Below are 17302 nucleotides of genomic sequence, written 5' to 3' on the forward strand. Positions count from 1 at the left end.
TTCCAACGCTATCCATTTTGTTCTCTGGGACACATTAACAGACTGAAGCCTTTTTTCATTCTGGTCAGACCATATATTCTGTTTTACATGACAGACTGTAACTTTGATTCTACAACTCAACAAGACTCTACAACTTGATTTTGTGTTTCCTGTAGTGTCACGTGTTTCTGTGCTAACATCCATGCAGGAGGATTTGTTAGAGACACTTAACTCACTCAGTCGCTCATTAAAATCACCTCCAGTCAAATGGAAATCAACAAGATCGTGTTCAGATAGGCAGTTAAATTACAATAAAGAACAATGCATATGTAACTGCTCAGGACCTCATCAGCAGCTCATTCACGACCCATCAGAGATGATGATCTGAATGAGACGAGCAATCACCCACTTATCATCGCCTTTCATGTCAGTAGGTTGCAAAAGCAGAGCATCGGTGCACAGGGTGCTAAACATGAGATCAACAAACAAGGCTTAAACAGTCTCCTTTGGAAATGCTTTTATTATCCACATGCATTTATTTTATACAAAATAGTATAAAACCAAACAAGAAGACGTTAACAGTACACCAGTTAACTGTGGACGACTTCAGATTAGAACAAGACTCATTTAAAATCTTATTAACGTGTTTTATGTGGCCAAATATTGTGCATCATTCAACTGTGTCTTTGTAACATTTCTCTAAAGCCTAAAAATAGATTCAAAGATTGTAAGTTCACAAAAACTGTATTTGTATTAACCTGTGGGAAACAATACCTCAATCAGTAAACATGCATTGTATTGACCAGAGGAAGTCCAGCCACATACATGACATGACATTGGAAAGCTAACTACAGTGCTTTCTGTGCAGAAGGCTTTGTGGGAGAAACCTGACTCAGTCAATCACCTCCAGTCAAATGGAAATCAACATGCTAGTGTTTGGATAGGGAGTAAGTCCGCCACTTACAATGACAAAAGGTTCAGATGCATCTTCTCAGGACGTGCACATCACCACGGTTAAGAACCGTCTGAGTTCACAATGCGACTGTGACGAGGGTAGCTATCACCTACAAATTCTCAGCTTCATTGACACCAGTTTACATAAAACAAACACAACACCAACAATGGTCTGTTGTGTACGACCTTTTAGTAAAAAAAACACTCTTCTATAGAATTGCAAAACACACCGAATAAATAAGAATGAAAACAGAAGTTGTATCAAATCAAAGGGAGTCCTCCTTGGTGGGATCAGGAGCCTGGGTCCCAACACTGCTGCTGGCCATGGCTGATTATCAAAGAGAGAGAGAGAGAGAAATCAGTTATCATGTGTCAGTTAAACCATGGATTAGTTACGCTTCATTCAACATGAACATTTGGAACATGATTGTACTATTTCAATGTAGGAACTTATTCACCAACATCTGTTTTGTAATACAGATGATGTAAAAAAAAGTTTCTAAAAAAAGTCTTTGGCAGAATTATGATCTTTTTCTGAAGATGTTCTTTTGTAATTTCACAAAACTTCTGGTGTTTGTAGGAATGGTTGCAAGTGTAAACACAAAAAGCCACATTTCACTTGGACTTAATCCACAGTTTCTCCTGCCCGCCCCCTAGAAGTTTTTCTGCAGAAAGTGAGAAAGTGAGCCGATGAAGGCAGCAGGGTATGATCAGGATAAAAAAAACAAGCACACCCAGGAAGAATCTCTCGCTGTGAGGTGCATATGTGAACAGCCAGGTCAGGAATTCTCCAGGAGTATTCAGGAGTGCATGAAAACAGCACGTGTTTAATTTATGTCTGTATCTAAAAGCTGATCCAAACCAACTGAACTTTGAGGGATTAATAAAGTTGTTCAATGGATTTGGCGTAATACTGCAGGAGGAGAACAAACACTCAGGTCGATTCATTATATTTTGTTTAGACATTTAAAATAAGAACAAATCCCAGATGAGAAACTTTTTTAAAATGTCATAATATTATTTAAAAATGCTTAAGAAGACATTTCTTCCTAAGAGCAGTCGGTGGACGAGGCCCATTGAGCTGGTAAGACAGTGAGTAGACCTTTTGAAACCTGAGCTCCAGAGACATTTAGAGTAAAGACTTTGCTGAAGAATATATAAAAAGGTTTCAGCAAACAGAAATCCCCATCACTTTACGTACCGTTACTAGCCTCGAGCATGTCATACTCTAAGTTAGCCTCTATCAGCTGTCTCTCCATCACACGGCTCTCCTCGATCAGCTCCACCACCACCTCCATGACCTTGGTAGCTTCGGCGAGGGTCTGTTCTCTCAGTTCTTCACGAGACATGCCGGTGTCATGGCACATGTACTGTAACACAGACAGAGAGTAATTCATCAGAGACTAAGTAATCATTTAAATATAAAACAAAAGCAATAAGTCAGGAGTTTTAAAAAGGGGTTTGATCAGAATAAACAAATCACTTACACACATTAGGCCTAAAGAACTCCTCACTTGTATAGCCAGATCATTGTCTATAGATGGGAGGTTTGTTGGACAGTTTTCGGCCGTAAGCTGTGAGAGAAAGGCAAAATTAATGATGGCAGCCAGAGAAACATCAAGCAGCTAGAAGAACATGTACAGGCAGGATGTAAAGCTTGATACGCTTGATAGTACGCAGCCTTAATGTCCAGATAAATTAAGAACAGTAGACAGTAAGCATCTGATTGGCCATGGACGAAAAAGCCCCTAAAAACACTTAGGGCTTAACGAAAACTAGAGACTTTAGTAACTGCTTGAATTACACAAAATTTCACTGCAAGACTTTTTTCGTATTTCTGAACTTTTTTGTAACGCTGCAAAACTTCCACAGCTCTAGAAAAGAGAAAAACTTACCGTACTCATTGTAGACGAGGTTGAAACGGGTTTAACTGCAGTTGTTCAAACTTAAGAGCGGGCTCTTCAGCTCAGTCCTTGTCCTCTGGTGGAGTGGTGGGTGGAAATGAAAATCACAGGGTTTTTGTGGTGGATAGGTGGGTGTGGCCAGACAAAGAAGCGGGAAAATGTGGCCAATCATCAACATCAAAAGATGTGTATTTAATCATATTTAAAATCTGGGACTGTTGCATCACAGTCTGCTTGTTTTTATTTCAGAGGGAAACGAGAGTAATTGATTATCTGGTGAATAAAATGTAAAAATAAAACAGTCTGGAGGGAAGCTGTTTTGTAATTGGCTGAATACAAGGAAGTTAGAAAAGATTGGAGGAATTTGGTTCAGTAATTCAGGTCAGCGTTTTTATAATGTTTGTCTATATACCTTAATCTCTTTTTTTGAGAGTAATGCATTCTTTTAAATGTCAGAAATTATGACAGCATTATTAAATCTAGAAAGTGATCTGTTAGGCTACAAGCCACCGCAAATAGTAGTGGCATTAGTAGTCTCAACTCTGCCTGTGATGTTTCACCTTCGATATGAACACAGTGGAGGCGTAATGGAGGGCCGACGTGATCCCCCCGCTGTACCGTCCTCGGAGGTAGTAACAGTGCTGCTGTTACTACCTGAGACGGGATCAGATGGTCCAGCGGTGGAGCACAGCACTGTGTGTGTATGTCTGACTGTGTGTGTATGTGGAGCTACTGCTGTGTCGTGCTTCTGCAACACCAAAACGCAATGTGAATTCACAGACTGGGACCCCACCAGGGGTGGACTGGGAGAATCATTTAGTCCCACCAGATGCGTGTTCGGTCTGTCCCCGCTCCGTTACAGCAGTGGAGCTGATCTGTTTTCACTTTATTCAATGTGTGTGCTTCCACTGCAGATGGAAAATACAGCAATATTGTACTGCAGCTTTAAAATGATCGTATTTTTCTTCAAACTATCGTACATATTTAAAATAACAAGACGGTTCTAAATACCGCACTGAATGGCAAAACTATGCCCTACACACCACATTCATTTAAATAAACAAACAAAGAAAAACGTGTAGGCTGAATTGTTTGCAAACTGCTCCGCCTCCAGCCGCTGTGTAGTGGAGTTAGTAGCATAGCATCTTAAGTTGTTGTGACGTGCGTTTTTCTTCAGTCTGTATGACAAAACGAACCACAGGCGTTAGCAGGGCATCAGGTGATGATCTGATTGGCTGTTAGAGCCTGGCAGCAGAGCGACGGGCATGCCGGTTAGGTGCTGAATGGTGCGTATGTGATGGCTGTCTCAGTCATGCTGATGTGATTGGTTGCTCTCAAATGACATACAAAGTTTGGTTATGGAGACATTGAAATTGCCAAATTATCGTACATTTGGCCTTTTCTGCAATTATTGATCATACATCGTACAGAGGGTAAAATGATGGTACAAATACGATAGTTATCGTACATCTGGCAACACTGTTCCACTGGCACCGCTGCGTCTGAGCTTCATCTCAGCTCAGGCAGTCCGGAGCCCTCCGTAGCGGATACGCAAGACTTCTATTTTTGCCGAATGCCGGAGCACAGCGCATCAATTTAGCACAGAAAAGATTGAGCGGGACGGGAAGTCAGTCACCGAAACAACATTAAAACATATCTGATGGAAGTCCTGGGTAACTGTGTTCTAGTTTTACATTTCACAGTCACCACATCAGTATGACACACATTTTATAACACACAAGTTTGATTAGCTTGTGTTATTTTTCACTTGTTGAAATACGCTGCCTTCAATGTTATATGATCTCTTTGTTACACTCATTGCTATTATTATTCCTCCACAGAGAGACGTGCTCACTGTGTAGCCTACGGGGGCCATTTTGATACACTGTTATTAGCCCGGCTGCTTAGCTAGCCATGCTTGGTATGTGTAGACTAACCTTGTATCTGACTGGCTTATTTTGAAACATTTCAGTGAGTCTGTGGCAAAGGCCTTTCTCTTTCTTATTCTCGCCCTCTCTGCTCAACCTTTCCTTTTCTCACCTGCTGCTGGAGATAGTGTTGTCAGTGTCAGTTGAGAAGCAGCAGTCCGAGGGACACTATGACATCATTTTTTTTGTGGACAGTGTCCAGGACTCTACATCAATTTTTTAAGCACAATAAACAAACTGTGAGAGTCGCACTCGCATATAATAATACGTGAATTCAGAGATGTCTATTCACTCATTCATGGTGTTGACAGTGAGTGCTCACAGCAGGTCACATAGACCCATCACAGAATCATTATGAATAGACAAAGACATAATGAAGGCTGAGCTTAGTTAGTTTGAAACGCAGTATGTAAAGGGCTATTGATGCATGTAAATACTGCAGTACTATCTGTATGAAATAAAAACAAGAGAGAAAATGAAATGGCCTCCAAAGAGATGGAGATATCTTTTTCATCTTCAACTTTAAAACTGACTTCCTCATAAGTCAGCAATTACAAACAATTATTCATGCCCTCCTTATGATCCACAAAAATCAATGTTAAGTTATTATTGAGTTTTTATGTTGTTCAACATCGTGATGTGTTAGCTGGACTCAAAGTAGTTTTTATTTATTTTTTATTTTTTAAATTTCATTCATTTTATTGTAGGGCTTTTCGTGCCTTTATTGTAGAGATAGGACAATGGAAAGAGTCGGAAATCAGGCCAAGAGAGAGGGGAATGACGTGCGGGAAAGGAGCCACAGGTCGGATTCAAACCTGGGCCGCCGGCTTGGAGGACTATGGCCTCTATACATGGGGCGAGCGCACCAACCGCAGCACCACCCTATCGCCCCATAGTTTTTATTTCTTAACCTAACCAAGCAAACCCATTCACATTAACCATGCGTTAAAGTACAGCAACAGAGCTTGAAACAGATGTTAAAGGGTAAATTAAAAGAAACAGACGACCTTGTATGTCTATATGACATGCTAAGGGAGTGGCTCAGGGCGGTTGTGGCTCAGTTGGTAGAGTCAGTCGTCTCTCAACTGGAAGGTTGGGGGTTTGATCCCCAGCTCCTGCAGCTAGATGTCTGATGTGTCCTTGGGCAAGACACTTAACCACAAATTGCTCCCGCTGCTTTGTTGGCAGTGTTTGAATGTGTATAAATGGGATTAGTTACCTCTGATGGACACTTTACATAGCAGCCTCTCAGTGAGGAGGACTAGAAAAGCACTATTCAAGCTCATGTCCGTTTGCCATTTATTACAAATGCCTTTGAAAGTAAACATACATCAGTAACAACGCTTTAATTCCCAATTTCACTTGAAGTATACGTGTGCTTTTGTTCTCAAAAAATGATGATGAAATGATCGACAAGGGCCACTGCTGATTGGCCAGGGTGAAATACTCCCTTGTTACCAATGGCGTGATTTCATACTTAACTATGCCATGAATAAAATGACATTTCAGTCTGATTAGTGAGCCATAATGGACTAACAAAGCCAGCCAACAAAACCCAGTCAGAAAATAAATTTATAAAACCGTTTTTAGAATAAAAATCAAACCGGCAGCCTTGTTGAAAGTTTGAAACAGCTGGGGAACTTTTAGCTCACATTGTCTCTTTAATAGACAAAAATCCATTTCACACAGAGGGTCCTTTAAGGCGGCTCTCTGATGGTTGTCAAGAGGATGAGTGGCTTCATAAAACCAAGTGCCAACAGGGGCTGTGGTGATTTGAGATGAGCTGCATCGATCTTCGCTGTCTAAGCACACAAGTAGAATTGATAGCCCCATAACGCCATTTCTGTCCAATATGAGCTGTGTGTGTCTAAGTTTAGCCTGAGCCACCAGCTTCAAGCATGAGTCATGCTGTCAACAGAGGGGAGAGATCCCCCATGGTTAGTTACTGCTGTGATGGCAGCCATTATTATGACTGCACCACACACACACACACACACGTAATAGAAGTAAACCCATAAATGTGTCTTTTATTAAACCCAAGTCCCTGCCAGCCACCTGCGATCTGCAGGTCAGTGCAGTCTGATGGCACACTTATAAAATAACTTATAAATCCTGTTGCCATAAACAAACAGCCCACACTTCCAGGAGTGAAACATTTGAAAAATCACTTTCATTTTATTCAGAATAAACTCCAACAACCTGGTCTCACAGCAGTCTTTTGAAATAGTAGCAAAATTACAAATTTGAATGCACGGGCATGAGTTTCCCTTTTTTTTTGTCAGTCAATTTGAGTATTTTTCACACTCCAACATGAAAGCCTTAAAGGGATAGTTCAGTGTGTTTTAAATAGGGTTGTGTAGGTGGAGGAACATGTATATGGTGTGCGGAAGTATAGCTTAAGCTAGCGGAAAAGTAAAGCGCTGATTTTTTTTGAAAATAGAGTGCATGTATCCTGCTATATTTTTTTTAGCGTTAGTGTTTTTCCAAAATGAGCTAAATTATGTGGCGCGAACAGTCTTGTCAGTATAGCCGTGTAGATTACTTGCAGGCACTCTCTGGTTTCACCTTCAAGGGACAATTTAGCTCTATATCCAGGCTTCATTATCAGGTCGTGAGGTAGAAGAAACACCTAAGGACCACCAGTCATAGCTTGACTAGCCTGGTGAACTCTGAGAACAAACTATTGTTGATGAACTTTGAAAAATAATTAGCTATGTACACCTTTGTGTTTTCAGCCAAAGTTGTAAGCAACTCTGAGTTACTGACCCGGGTGCAGTTGTTGGCTTTGGGCTCCAGCTCCGTCACCTTTGTGATCTGCTTCAGGAAGTCGGACTCCTGCATCCCCGGCTGGGAGCCGCGTCGCTTAAACTGCGCCCGAGGGTTCGCCAGGATCACCTGAAGGTTCACTGCAAATCCTGATGGAGAGAAGAAGAAGGAGGTGGAGGAGGAAGAATGGGGACAAAGGCAAAGACAGGGTGAGAAGGTCGGCCATGGATTAAAAAACACATCATCAGACGATTATAACCACAGCAGAAAATGATAGAGTGCATTAGTGGATCTAATGACTGTGATTCGGCTGATATGGAATTCATTTAGCCCGCCATTCTCCTGTGATAATTGTGCTTCAGATGAGAAGGAAGGCACGAGAAAGTCAGAGGGAAGTCAAAATACTCATGATGCAGCAGAGGTGGAGATTAATGACTGCTGCGACCAGATTTAATCAGCCTGATTAGAAAAACTGTAACAGTGGGAGAAAATGTGACACGATAAGATATGAGCTGTCTCGCAAGCAGGAATGGGAATGAGGGTTTGAAAAAGGGTCTGACTCCGAGATAAGTGTTCAAAATATTTTTCCATAACTCAAAATAATCCATGAGTTCACTTGTACAAACTAAGGACAAAAATGTAAATAGAAAGGCTTTGAATCCCGAACTTAACCCTAACAAATCTGCAGTATAAATGGTCCATTAGTCCCAGATTTGGTTTTCTTCTTTTTTCTTTTTCTTATTTTTTTATTAGGTGATGCAGAACAATACAAGACAAGTGAGGGACATGACAAGAGCAAAAGTATGTAGGAGACAGGGGAGACACAACAATACAATGCACAGCATAGACAAAGACAAAACAGACAAGCAGGGAGTAATAATAACGTTTTGCAATTTTGTATGTTGAGGGTGTTGAAGGGCCCTGCTTGTGTATGTGTGTGTGTGTGTGTGTGTGTGTGTGTGTGTGTGTGTGTGTAATTCGAGTGTATGCTTGTATTTTTTTTTTCTCTTCCTTTTGTTTCTATACCCCTATTCTTATTTTTCTCCTTCTTCTTTCCTTCATTCCATTTTCTTTTCTTTTCTTTTTTTTTTCTTCTCCTCCTTTTTCTTCTTTCCCCTTTCCTCCCCCTCTTTCTTTCTATATATATTATCATTTTTTTTACTTCAGTCATTGTGTGATGCAGGGGTGCCCCTGTCTCAGTTGCCCCCAGACCCTGCGGAGGGGGCCAGCTGATAGGGTTGCCTACTGCTACCCTCCCGCCAAGCTTGAACAACCCCCAGACCTGATGGGAGGGGATCTGTTTGTGTTGGTGCTCGGAGGTATCATCTGATTAATTTCTTTAAGGCACAGTATTTTTATCATTGCAATTGTTTTTTTTTATGTATTTGTATATTTTTGTATTTGTTATTATTATCATTGTCCTGAAGTCTATCCTTTTTTTAACCTTAGTGTTTAGAGATACACCACTGGACCACTGAGAGGATGGAGGCACCAGGAAGGGCTAGAAAGCATATTCAACACAAAGGGAAAGAAGAAAACTAGAATAACTGAGGAATGATAAAATAAAAAAGAACAAAAAAAAAGTGGGTAATGGACCATATCAATTGTGTTCCAGTGTAGTGTGTTGTTGGGTTATGTATTGATGACAGTAATATAAATAGTGCAGATCATGTTGTAGTAATAATAATGTAATTTGTCCTGATTGTTTGACTATGATTTGCTAGTGTATAATAATACACAATAAAATAAATAATAATAATAATAATAATAATAATAATAATAATAATAATATTGAATAATGGTAAATAATAGAGATAATATCAATATTAGAAGCAATTGTTACAGGAGTGTACAGTAGTAATTATGATAATAATAGTAAAAAGAAAAAAAAAACAGCAAAGGTTTGTTGGCATGGGGTGATAGCAGTAGTAATTATAATTCGATGAAGACGAACTCTGAGTTGACCGTAGTCAAGACGACGGGCGACGTATGTACGATGTATCAGAGTATAATTTACATGACGTTTGTATCATACAGTACAGCAGCATTCAGTACCAGTTCCTGCTTCTTCTTTGGTGTTACAGCCGTGTTTCCATGGGAACGATAAACATGTCGTGTCTGTCATGGCGGCCCCCATGAAAATGTCTTTCATGGCGGGCCGTCTGTGTTGCAGGTGATCGACATACTTTTTTTTTTGTTTTACTCTTATCTTCTTATTTATATCAAATGTGTTGTGACCAACTTTAATCTGCTCAATTCATCCACGCACGCACATTGTGCATTTACAAGAGGGATACGGACAGTGGACCTTATCGCTCACTCTCTCTCTCTCTCTCTCTGCTGATGTGATTCTGCACTCTTGATTTTGTCTTATCTGTCCGCAGGAGTCGAGAGGGACATTTCTTTTCAAACAGGAGTTTTGTTTTGCTGCACGGAGCCGTATGGTCCTCGCCTGCGTCTGCACTCTCTCGTGCGCTCTCTCTCTCTCCCCCGCAGAAATTTTATGAATATATGAAAAATTAAATAAAAAACAGGTCGGGAATATACTTTGGCGGCCAGAAATATCCTTAGGCCCAGGTATGGTCTATGTGTGGGAATCACTGGGTTAACTGTGTGTTATTTAAATGTGAGTGGTGAACACGTCCTTCACACATCTGATGTGTTGTCTGAGCCAGAGGCCAAGGTCTGAAGGTGACACACGATGAGTCTCTTCTACATGTTTCTGCCTCCTTCTCTATCCAACCCATTTGGTCACATGCTCACATTCAGCCCACGATGTTTAACATCTTCATATATTGTTTTAGCAAGCAAGCATTTTCTATCTAATTAAATATATACCAGCTATGGCCGATGGGGAAACGAGTACGTTTGGGGCTGTTTCTCATACAGTAATGACAAAATATTTAGTGCTGATGATACTAATAAAAAACTAAGTTTTAACTTTTATCAGCAATGGAAAACTTGAAAGTCAAACCCAATCTTTCACATACTTCTATCTAACATTTCATTCTACATCAAAGTGACGGACCTCTGACCGTCAGGCCAACAATGCCTGGAGCTACACTACTAGCATGGCTATGAGGCTTTGTACACAACCAGTCTGTGGTTCTTGATGCTATGAAATCCTGTTTACGTTTAATGCCGAACAAGAATTTGTATTTTAACATTTTGAATGTCCTAATCCTACAGTACAAGACAAATCTCAGCTTGGCTGTTCAGAGAAAATTGTCTGTTCTCTTCACTGTTTGTCTTCCTGTGAGGTGTTTCCCTTTAAGACCCCTCCCTGTAGCCTCAGGACCCCCACTGTGCTGAAAACCAATCCCATCAGCACCTTCTCTCCGCTTCATTCTGCCTGCTGAGTTACTCTGTGAACCCCTCTGCTCAATCAGCAGACCTTCTCTTTACAGCAGCCCTGAGAAATCAATGCACTGCAACTCCACAAAATAAAAAAGCAAACAGACAAAACAAGCACATTAGGAAAAGGTCCATCTGACAAAACCTACGCAGCATTTAGAGGTTCAGAGGCATGAAAATTCAACACAACCACAAACACACAACACTGCTGTATACACACAAACCAACAACAGAAGTGTGTATGAAATCTTAACTCTGCTGCACACGAGTGTTGTCACTGTTAACACGGGTATACACACTTTTAATTTTACATTGTGGTTCTCTGACTTCTGCTGTCGCTGTCTGCTTACACCCTGAAAGTGATTACTGTATGCACCCTGCAGGAGCTTGCAGAGCACGATAATATGCGTTATTTTTGTCTGTAGCAATTGTGTGTTGATGACAAAAATTAACCTTCACTATTTTACCACCAATGTGACAGAAAGCCTGCAGCCTGCATAATAATCATGACCCCAAACGTCCCATGGTGTAAGTACAACAGGCCACGTTTTGTTATGATAATGAGATATTGTATTCGGCTCTACTGTTCAAAGTGCAACACAGGAAATGTTTCTCAACTCAAATGCTTAAAAATATAACGGTGGGGAAAAATATCTCACCAGAGGGAAAATCAGGAAACCATTCACACTGAAGGAAAAGCTTTTAATGTGTATGTGGTCTGATTTTCATAATAGGCTACAGTCCGTCTAATATCCCCGCACTTCAATCTGTAATTTCACCTTTTCTTTTTTCTAAACGACTGCCTGAATGTTGAGCAGTTCAGGGTGAAACATTTCTGAGTTTTTCTTGTACTATACATTGTATGACACATAAATAAAAGGCTTTCCATTCTACTTAAACAAATCGTATTTCTAATAATGAAAAGTTTTATAAATGTTTCCTTTTGTTATCTTCATGCTCCTGCAGAAGAGCACTGCAGAGTGCAATGTGCATGAGGGGATGCAGCACAGAAAGGACAAAAAGAAGGTAACAAAAGAAAGACTGACAAGGGCGCTGGTGACGCAGTGGTTAGTGCGCGCGCCCCGTGTATGGAGGCTATAGTCTTCCAAGCAAGTTTGAATCCGGCCTGTGGCTCCTTTCCCGTATGTCACTCGCCACTCTCTCTCCCTGATTCCCGACTCTATCCACTGTCCTATCGCTCAATTAAAGGCACAAAATGTGGTGATTGGACATTTTGTGTATTTTTCCTTGTCTGCTTTTGGTTTGGTGCTTGTGTTTTTTTCTTTCAGAGGCTGGGCGTGGCTTATTGGCTGCTGGAGCTCTCTGCAATCACTCACCTGTTCGTCATCTGTAATCACCGGCTGCAGCGTTTATACCCTGGTTCACCTCTCCCAAGATGCCAGATTATTTCCGCCTACACTGTGGTAGATCGGCTTTCAGAATCAGTAAAACTTTTTGTACTTTGAAATTACCTGTGACTTATTATCCCTTGTTTTCTTTTTTCCCCAGTGCCTCCAACCTACGAGCTCCAGCGCCTCACCACCCAGCCTTTCATTCAAGCCTCTCATTCAAGCCTCCCCAGCCTTCACCAGCCTCACCTCAATAAATACCCCTTTTACCCACCACCCTGTTTTCCGGTCTTGCTTTTGGGTCCACTTAAAACCTTTTTAAGGTCGTAACACAAAAAGCCCCCCCCCAAAAAAAAGAATGACAGAGCCGCCATGACAGACACAACATTGTTTATCGTTGCCATGGAAACACGATTTTATACGTCAAAGGCTGCTGCCACTGAAAGCTGCCATACTGTTGCTGTATGTGCTGCTGTGATAAAAACATCATGTAAACTATTCTTGGATACATTAGCTCGTCTGGAAAAATATTCTCTTCCTCTGGTCCCATTCGTCTTGACTGCGGTCACAATTTGTGTTTTTACTGGATTGCTTTTGCGAGAGAAAGACAAAATAACACAATATCATTGATCAGAACTCACACCGATTGTCTTTGTGACAGTGGACAGAGTTGGAAACAGAAATGAGAGAGCCGGGAATGGCATGCAGGAATGGAGCTGCAGGTTAGAGATGAAGTTGGGCCGCACACTTGGAGGATGAAAGCTTTGTACATGGGCCGTGCAACATAACGCCTAGGCTGTGCAGCGGCCCAAATGTTCCTTTTCATTTTCTACTTTTGCAATGTTTAATATGAAAATGTGTAGCCGGTGTCAGAGAGGCAGCTTCAACATAAAATATAATTCAAATTAATTAGAAGGGCTGTAATCGGGACTATGACTGACAGCTCTGATTCACTTTACATCTACAAATGAGAATAAACTAGTAAAATCTAAACACTATGGTGTAAATGTATTAAATGTTATTTGCTTTAAATGGACCTTTACATTAGTAGGGTGCTTAGTTGACCCATCAAGTTGGCACAAATGAATGTGTATGAGCAGCCTCTCTCTGAGGGATGTAGAAGTTTCCCGTCTAGAGAGTGCCAGGAGGAGATTTTCAGAAATTGCTGCAAACCTCAGCGCACAAGGTCTCTGCATAATTACTGAATATTTATTTATGCAAATTGTTTAGTGGGTGGTACTCCTTTGCAATCAGCGCATTAGTTTGGGAATTCAACCCGAGTAATTCATCGTCCTCATTTCCTCTCTGTTCCCGCTCCTCCTGCCTGAACAGGATTGTCTCTGGGCTGCACCTCTCTGGAGGAGCCGACACAGACGGCACAGACGAGTCCTCTGAGTAATGTGAGTGTCAGCTCGGGTCACACTGAGAGAAACTGTGGACATAAATATGGCTTTGGCTTATCTTGCCCCTTTAAAGTCTTAAGGTCGCTGCATTTAAGTCAGCCATCACAAACACACCAGGGTGAGACTGAGTGACTTTTAGAAGACTCATACAGAGCCAGCGCTTATTGATAGGTCACACTTTGTACTGAAGGCCACTCTGTTTTAATTTGGCACTCATTCTACTGACAGGCACAACATTGATTTTGTTTGTGGTTGCTGAAACCAAAAGACAGCTAGTGTGCACCATCCTGCCTCCATGTAACTAAAAACTAGCGACCAGGTCGAAACCCAAGCATGTTACCTAATCCCAGATTTAAGGGTCACCAAGGTTACCTCTTTCAACTTCATTTGAAACTCTTTGTTTCTTCTGTCTTTCCCAAACTAACTGAAAGAAAGTCATGTAAACAGTTGTCATGAGCTGGCAGATTCCTTTGAAGAAAACAAATCTATAGAATCTCAAACTCAGCTGCATGAATTCAACTCTCTATTAACAGATTCTACAAAAATTTAGATTTTGGGGTCTGGATTTCCAGCATGGGAAGTGTTCTGGGTTTGGTTAGTTGACCGTTTGTAATCCCGGCGTTACTAACCAATTACATATCAGCAGGTTTCAGTGTTTGCAGGAAAAAGTTTGTATTGAAACCAAAAGCTGGTGGCACCTAATGCGTGCTAATGACACACTGACTCCCAATGAACAATGATTTATTCCTCTCTATAAACAGATATCAGCATTTAAGAGCAGTTAACAATATAACAAACATAGATAAAACATTTTTACTTGAGCAACAAATCATCATGACGTTGAGCAGTGAAAGCTAATCAGTGTTTACATTCCCCACTCACCTGACACGCATCATAAAATATCCAATCAACAAACATTTTAAACATTCTTTTTTTCTCCTCTTGAAGACAGACCTGACAAAGCTTGACTTTTGACCTTTTGCAAATCTGCATCATGATGTATTTCAGCAAAATGAAGATCTGTTAATAACAAGGCAACGAAAAGAAAATGTGTTTCTTTTTCATGCTAATCCTGTTGAAGTGTGGCAGAGTGAAGCCCACATGTAACTGTTAACTATTGTTGACCTGAGATTTAAGAAAGCTGATGAATTAACACCTCTTAGGAGGATGTAATTTACAGAGGAATGACGGCATTAACGTATCAGTCATAAAAGCAACACGGACAGGAGAGTTTTGGCTGGAAGTTCTTTACAGCTGGCTACACTGGAATTACAGAGAAATTGGCATCTGTTCCCAGAGGTATACAACATCTATCTGACAATGATATCAGCCTGAACTAGAACACCTTCGAAGTCTGATCAGATGTGGTTCAGTATAATATGCACCTGAAGACAGAGCAGTCTGCTGATCTTGCACTTACTAAAACAGTGTGTTCTTTGAAAAGTTGAACTTCAGACTTTCATTTTTCTCAAGCATTTTGTTATTGAACATATCGTACAATATTGTAGATTGCCTATTCGTAAACACTTCATATTGATTTTGATTCGCTGCTTTACATTTTTAATTTGAATTGAACTCAACGGGTGTTGGGTCTTTCTTCTATCAGGTTTAGTAATGGATACTCTGATGTTGCAGGCTAATCACAGAGATAAATGCCGCTCAGGTGGCACTCATAGATATGAGAGCAATTACAAGATAGACATCTTCTTACCTGCAGCCCGTCTCTGTGATATGGAGAACACAGCTTATCTGAGCCATGTTTGCCCACAGGGCTATTGTCCAGACTGTGCGTCGATTATTTTTCCACTTTATCCTGACCCACTCCAGCCGACCTACACGACTGTACATATCTTTGGGATTCTATTCTTTACTATTGTTGGAGAAAATCCTGCATCTAAAGCAAGTGGAATAAGAAATAGTGTTGCTTGGAGTGAACTGTTTGGAGCTGCATGGAAATATTGTTCTCTCTCCATAAAGTGTGACAACTAAAACTTACAATGCTAAGATTTTAACTATCATCTATTTTAGGCTGATGTCAAATTTCTAGAAATGTTAATGTCGTTGACATTTTGGACGTCCTATAGGCAGGGGATAAGTATCACCTGGCTACCGCTGTTAATTTGTAATACTTGTAGAGGACGTCAGTGGTTTTTTAACTCAAGTGTGACTTAACCAAGTCTGTAATTTGGAAAGTAAGGGCAAATAACCAACCATACTGAGCAAACACAGAGGTCCTCTGATAATAGTAATCCAGTTAGAATTGGCATCTCAGTAATCTGGGGTGGTAAATTGTTTTTTGGAAGGTCTCTGTGGTTGTTTGCCCTTTAATGTGGCCGAGACTCAAAAGGTAAAAAAGGTTTTGACAACATTTTGGGTGCAGATTCAGCCGGCTCATCTCGCTACACAGAATGGAGACCCATGTAGAGAGCAAATGAAAATCCATCAAATGTTGAAAAGTGATTAGATGGATGCTTTGCAGAATGAGTTAAGGATTTCTATCTGTCAAAAAATATGTACCAAAAATTCATATTAGATAAATTAATCATGTTCAAGTCATGTTGCCCTTTATAACTGCATCATCTAAAAGGGTGAAATATTTTAGTCATCTAATCCATCAGAGAGATGAGCTGAACCGAAGCCAGAAGCAGCTCAGCTCTCAGCCCTCCAACCAAAGTAGAGTGCAGTGAGACAGTCAGTTTCAATCTGAAATAGCTTTTTTCCCCAGGGGTTTTAACCTAAATTATAAAAACTGTTTCATTTGTTTGGTAGAATAGAATTCCTCTGAAGGCAATTCAGCTCCTGGAAAACGTCCTTAAAAAAGTTAAAACTGGGAAATCTTTTCCTAATAATGAGCCGAGCTTGTAGAAATAATCTTGCAGCAGCTCAGCTCACAGCCCCTCCTGACATATGTGTCTGCCAATTGAGTATAGGAGAACTACTGATATTAATGTATAACTTAATGTATTTAAAGCTTGCAGTATTCTTTTTTGATTAGTTTTTTAACTTTGAATAGTAAAGTTTACTCTCGGTCATGGCTCTACTTGACACTGATAAAGCCAAAACAGGATGTTGGGTGGCACCTGTAGCCTAGCGGTTAGTGCACGCATGACGTACAGCGTCTTAAGTCCTCAAGAGTGGGCAGCCCAGGTTCAAATCCAACCTTTGGCTCATTTCCCGCATGTCGTTCCCCACTCTCCCCCCAGTTTCTGACTCTGTCCTATCTCTAAAATAAAGCCATAAAAAACAAAAGTTATATCTTACAAAAAGGGACTTTGATACATAAAAAGTGACTCTCAAAACCACCAACTGTTTACTGTTTCTGGGATTTTTTTTAAGCCGCTTTTGATTTTTGCTTGGGTGTCACCACATGTCCAGGGTTTTCCTATCGTACCAGTCAAGTGCCTTGAAATTGAATGTGCAAACAGTAAATCTCCATGAAATGCCCTGAGCTAAAGAGAAGATGGTGTTTAATTAGAATTCAACCATTGCATAGAGCTTTGTGTTGTGACGCACATAAAATTGTAAATGTTGGCTTTGAAAACTAAAACCAATAACAGAACAATGACTGATGATAAAAAGTAATTACATCTGGAAGAATTAGATCGAATGCACGACCTGCCACGACCTCTTCTGCTTTATTGATTTGTCTTTTGGTAGTTAAACCT

General features: G+C 40.6%; 1 protein-coding gene across 1 annotated transcript in view; it reads right to left on the reverse strand.

Annotated features, from left to right (window-relative positions):
• b3gat2 (beta-1,3-glucuronyltransferase 2 (glucuronosyltransferase S)) overlaps positions 1 to 17302 on the reverse strand; it is a 62515-nt gene that overhangs the window by 11765 nt on the left and 33448 nt on the right. The window contains exon 3 of the mRNA XM_061040777.1: positions 7532 to 7680. Within this exon, the coding sequence (XP_060896760.1) occupies positions 7532 to 7680 (149 nt within the window). The remainder of the gene's footprint in view (positions 1 to 7531; positions 7681 to 17302) is intronic.

The sequence above is a fragment of the Labrus mixtus genome, chromosome 6, assembly GCF_963584025.1.
Source record: "Labrus mixtus chromosome 6, fLabMix1.1, whole genome shotgun sequence".
Lineage (NCBI taxonomy): Eukaryota > Metazoa > Chordata > Actinopteri > Labriformes > Labridae > Labrus > Labrus mixtus.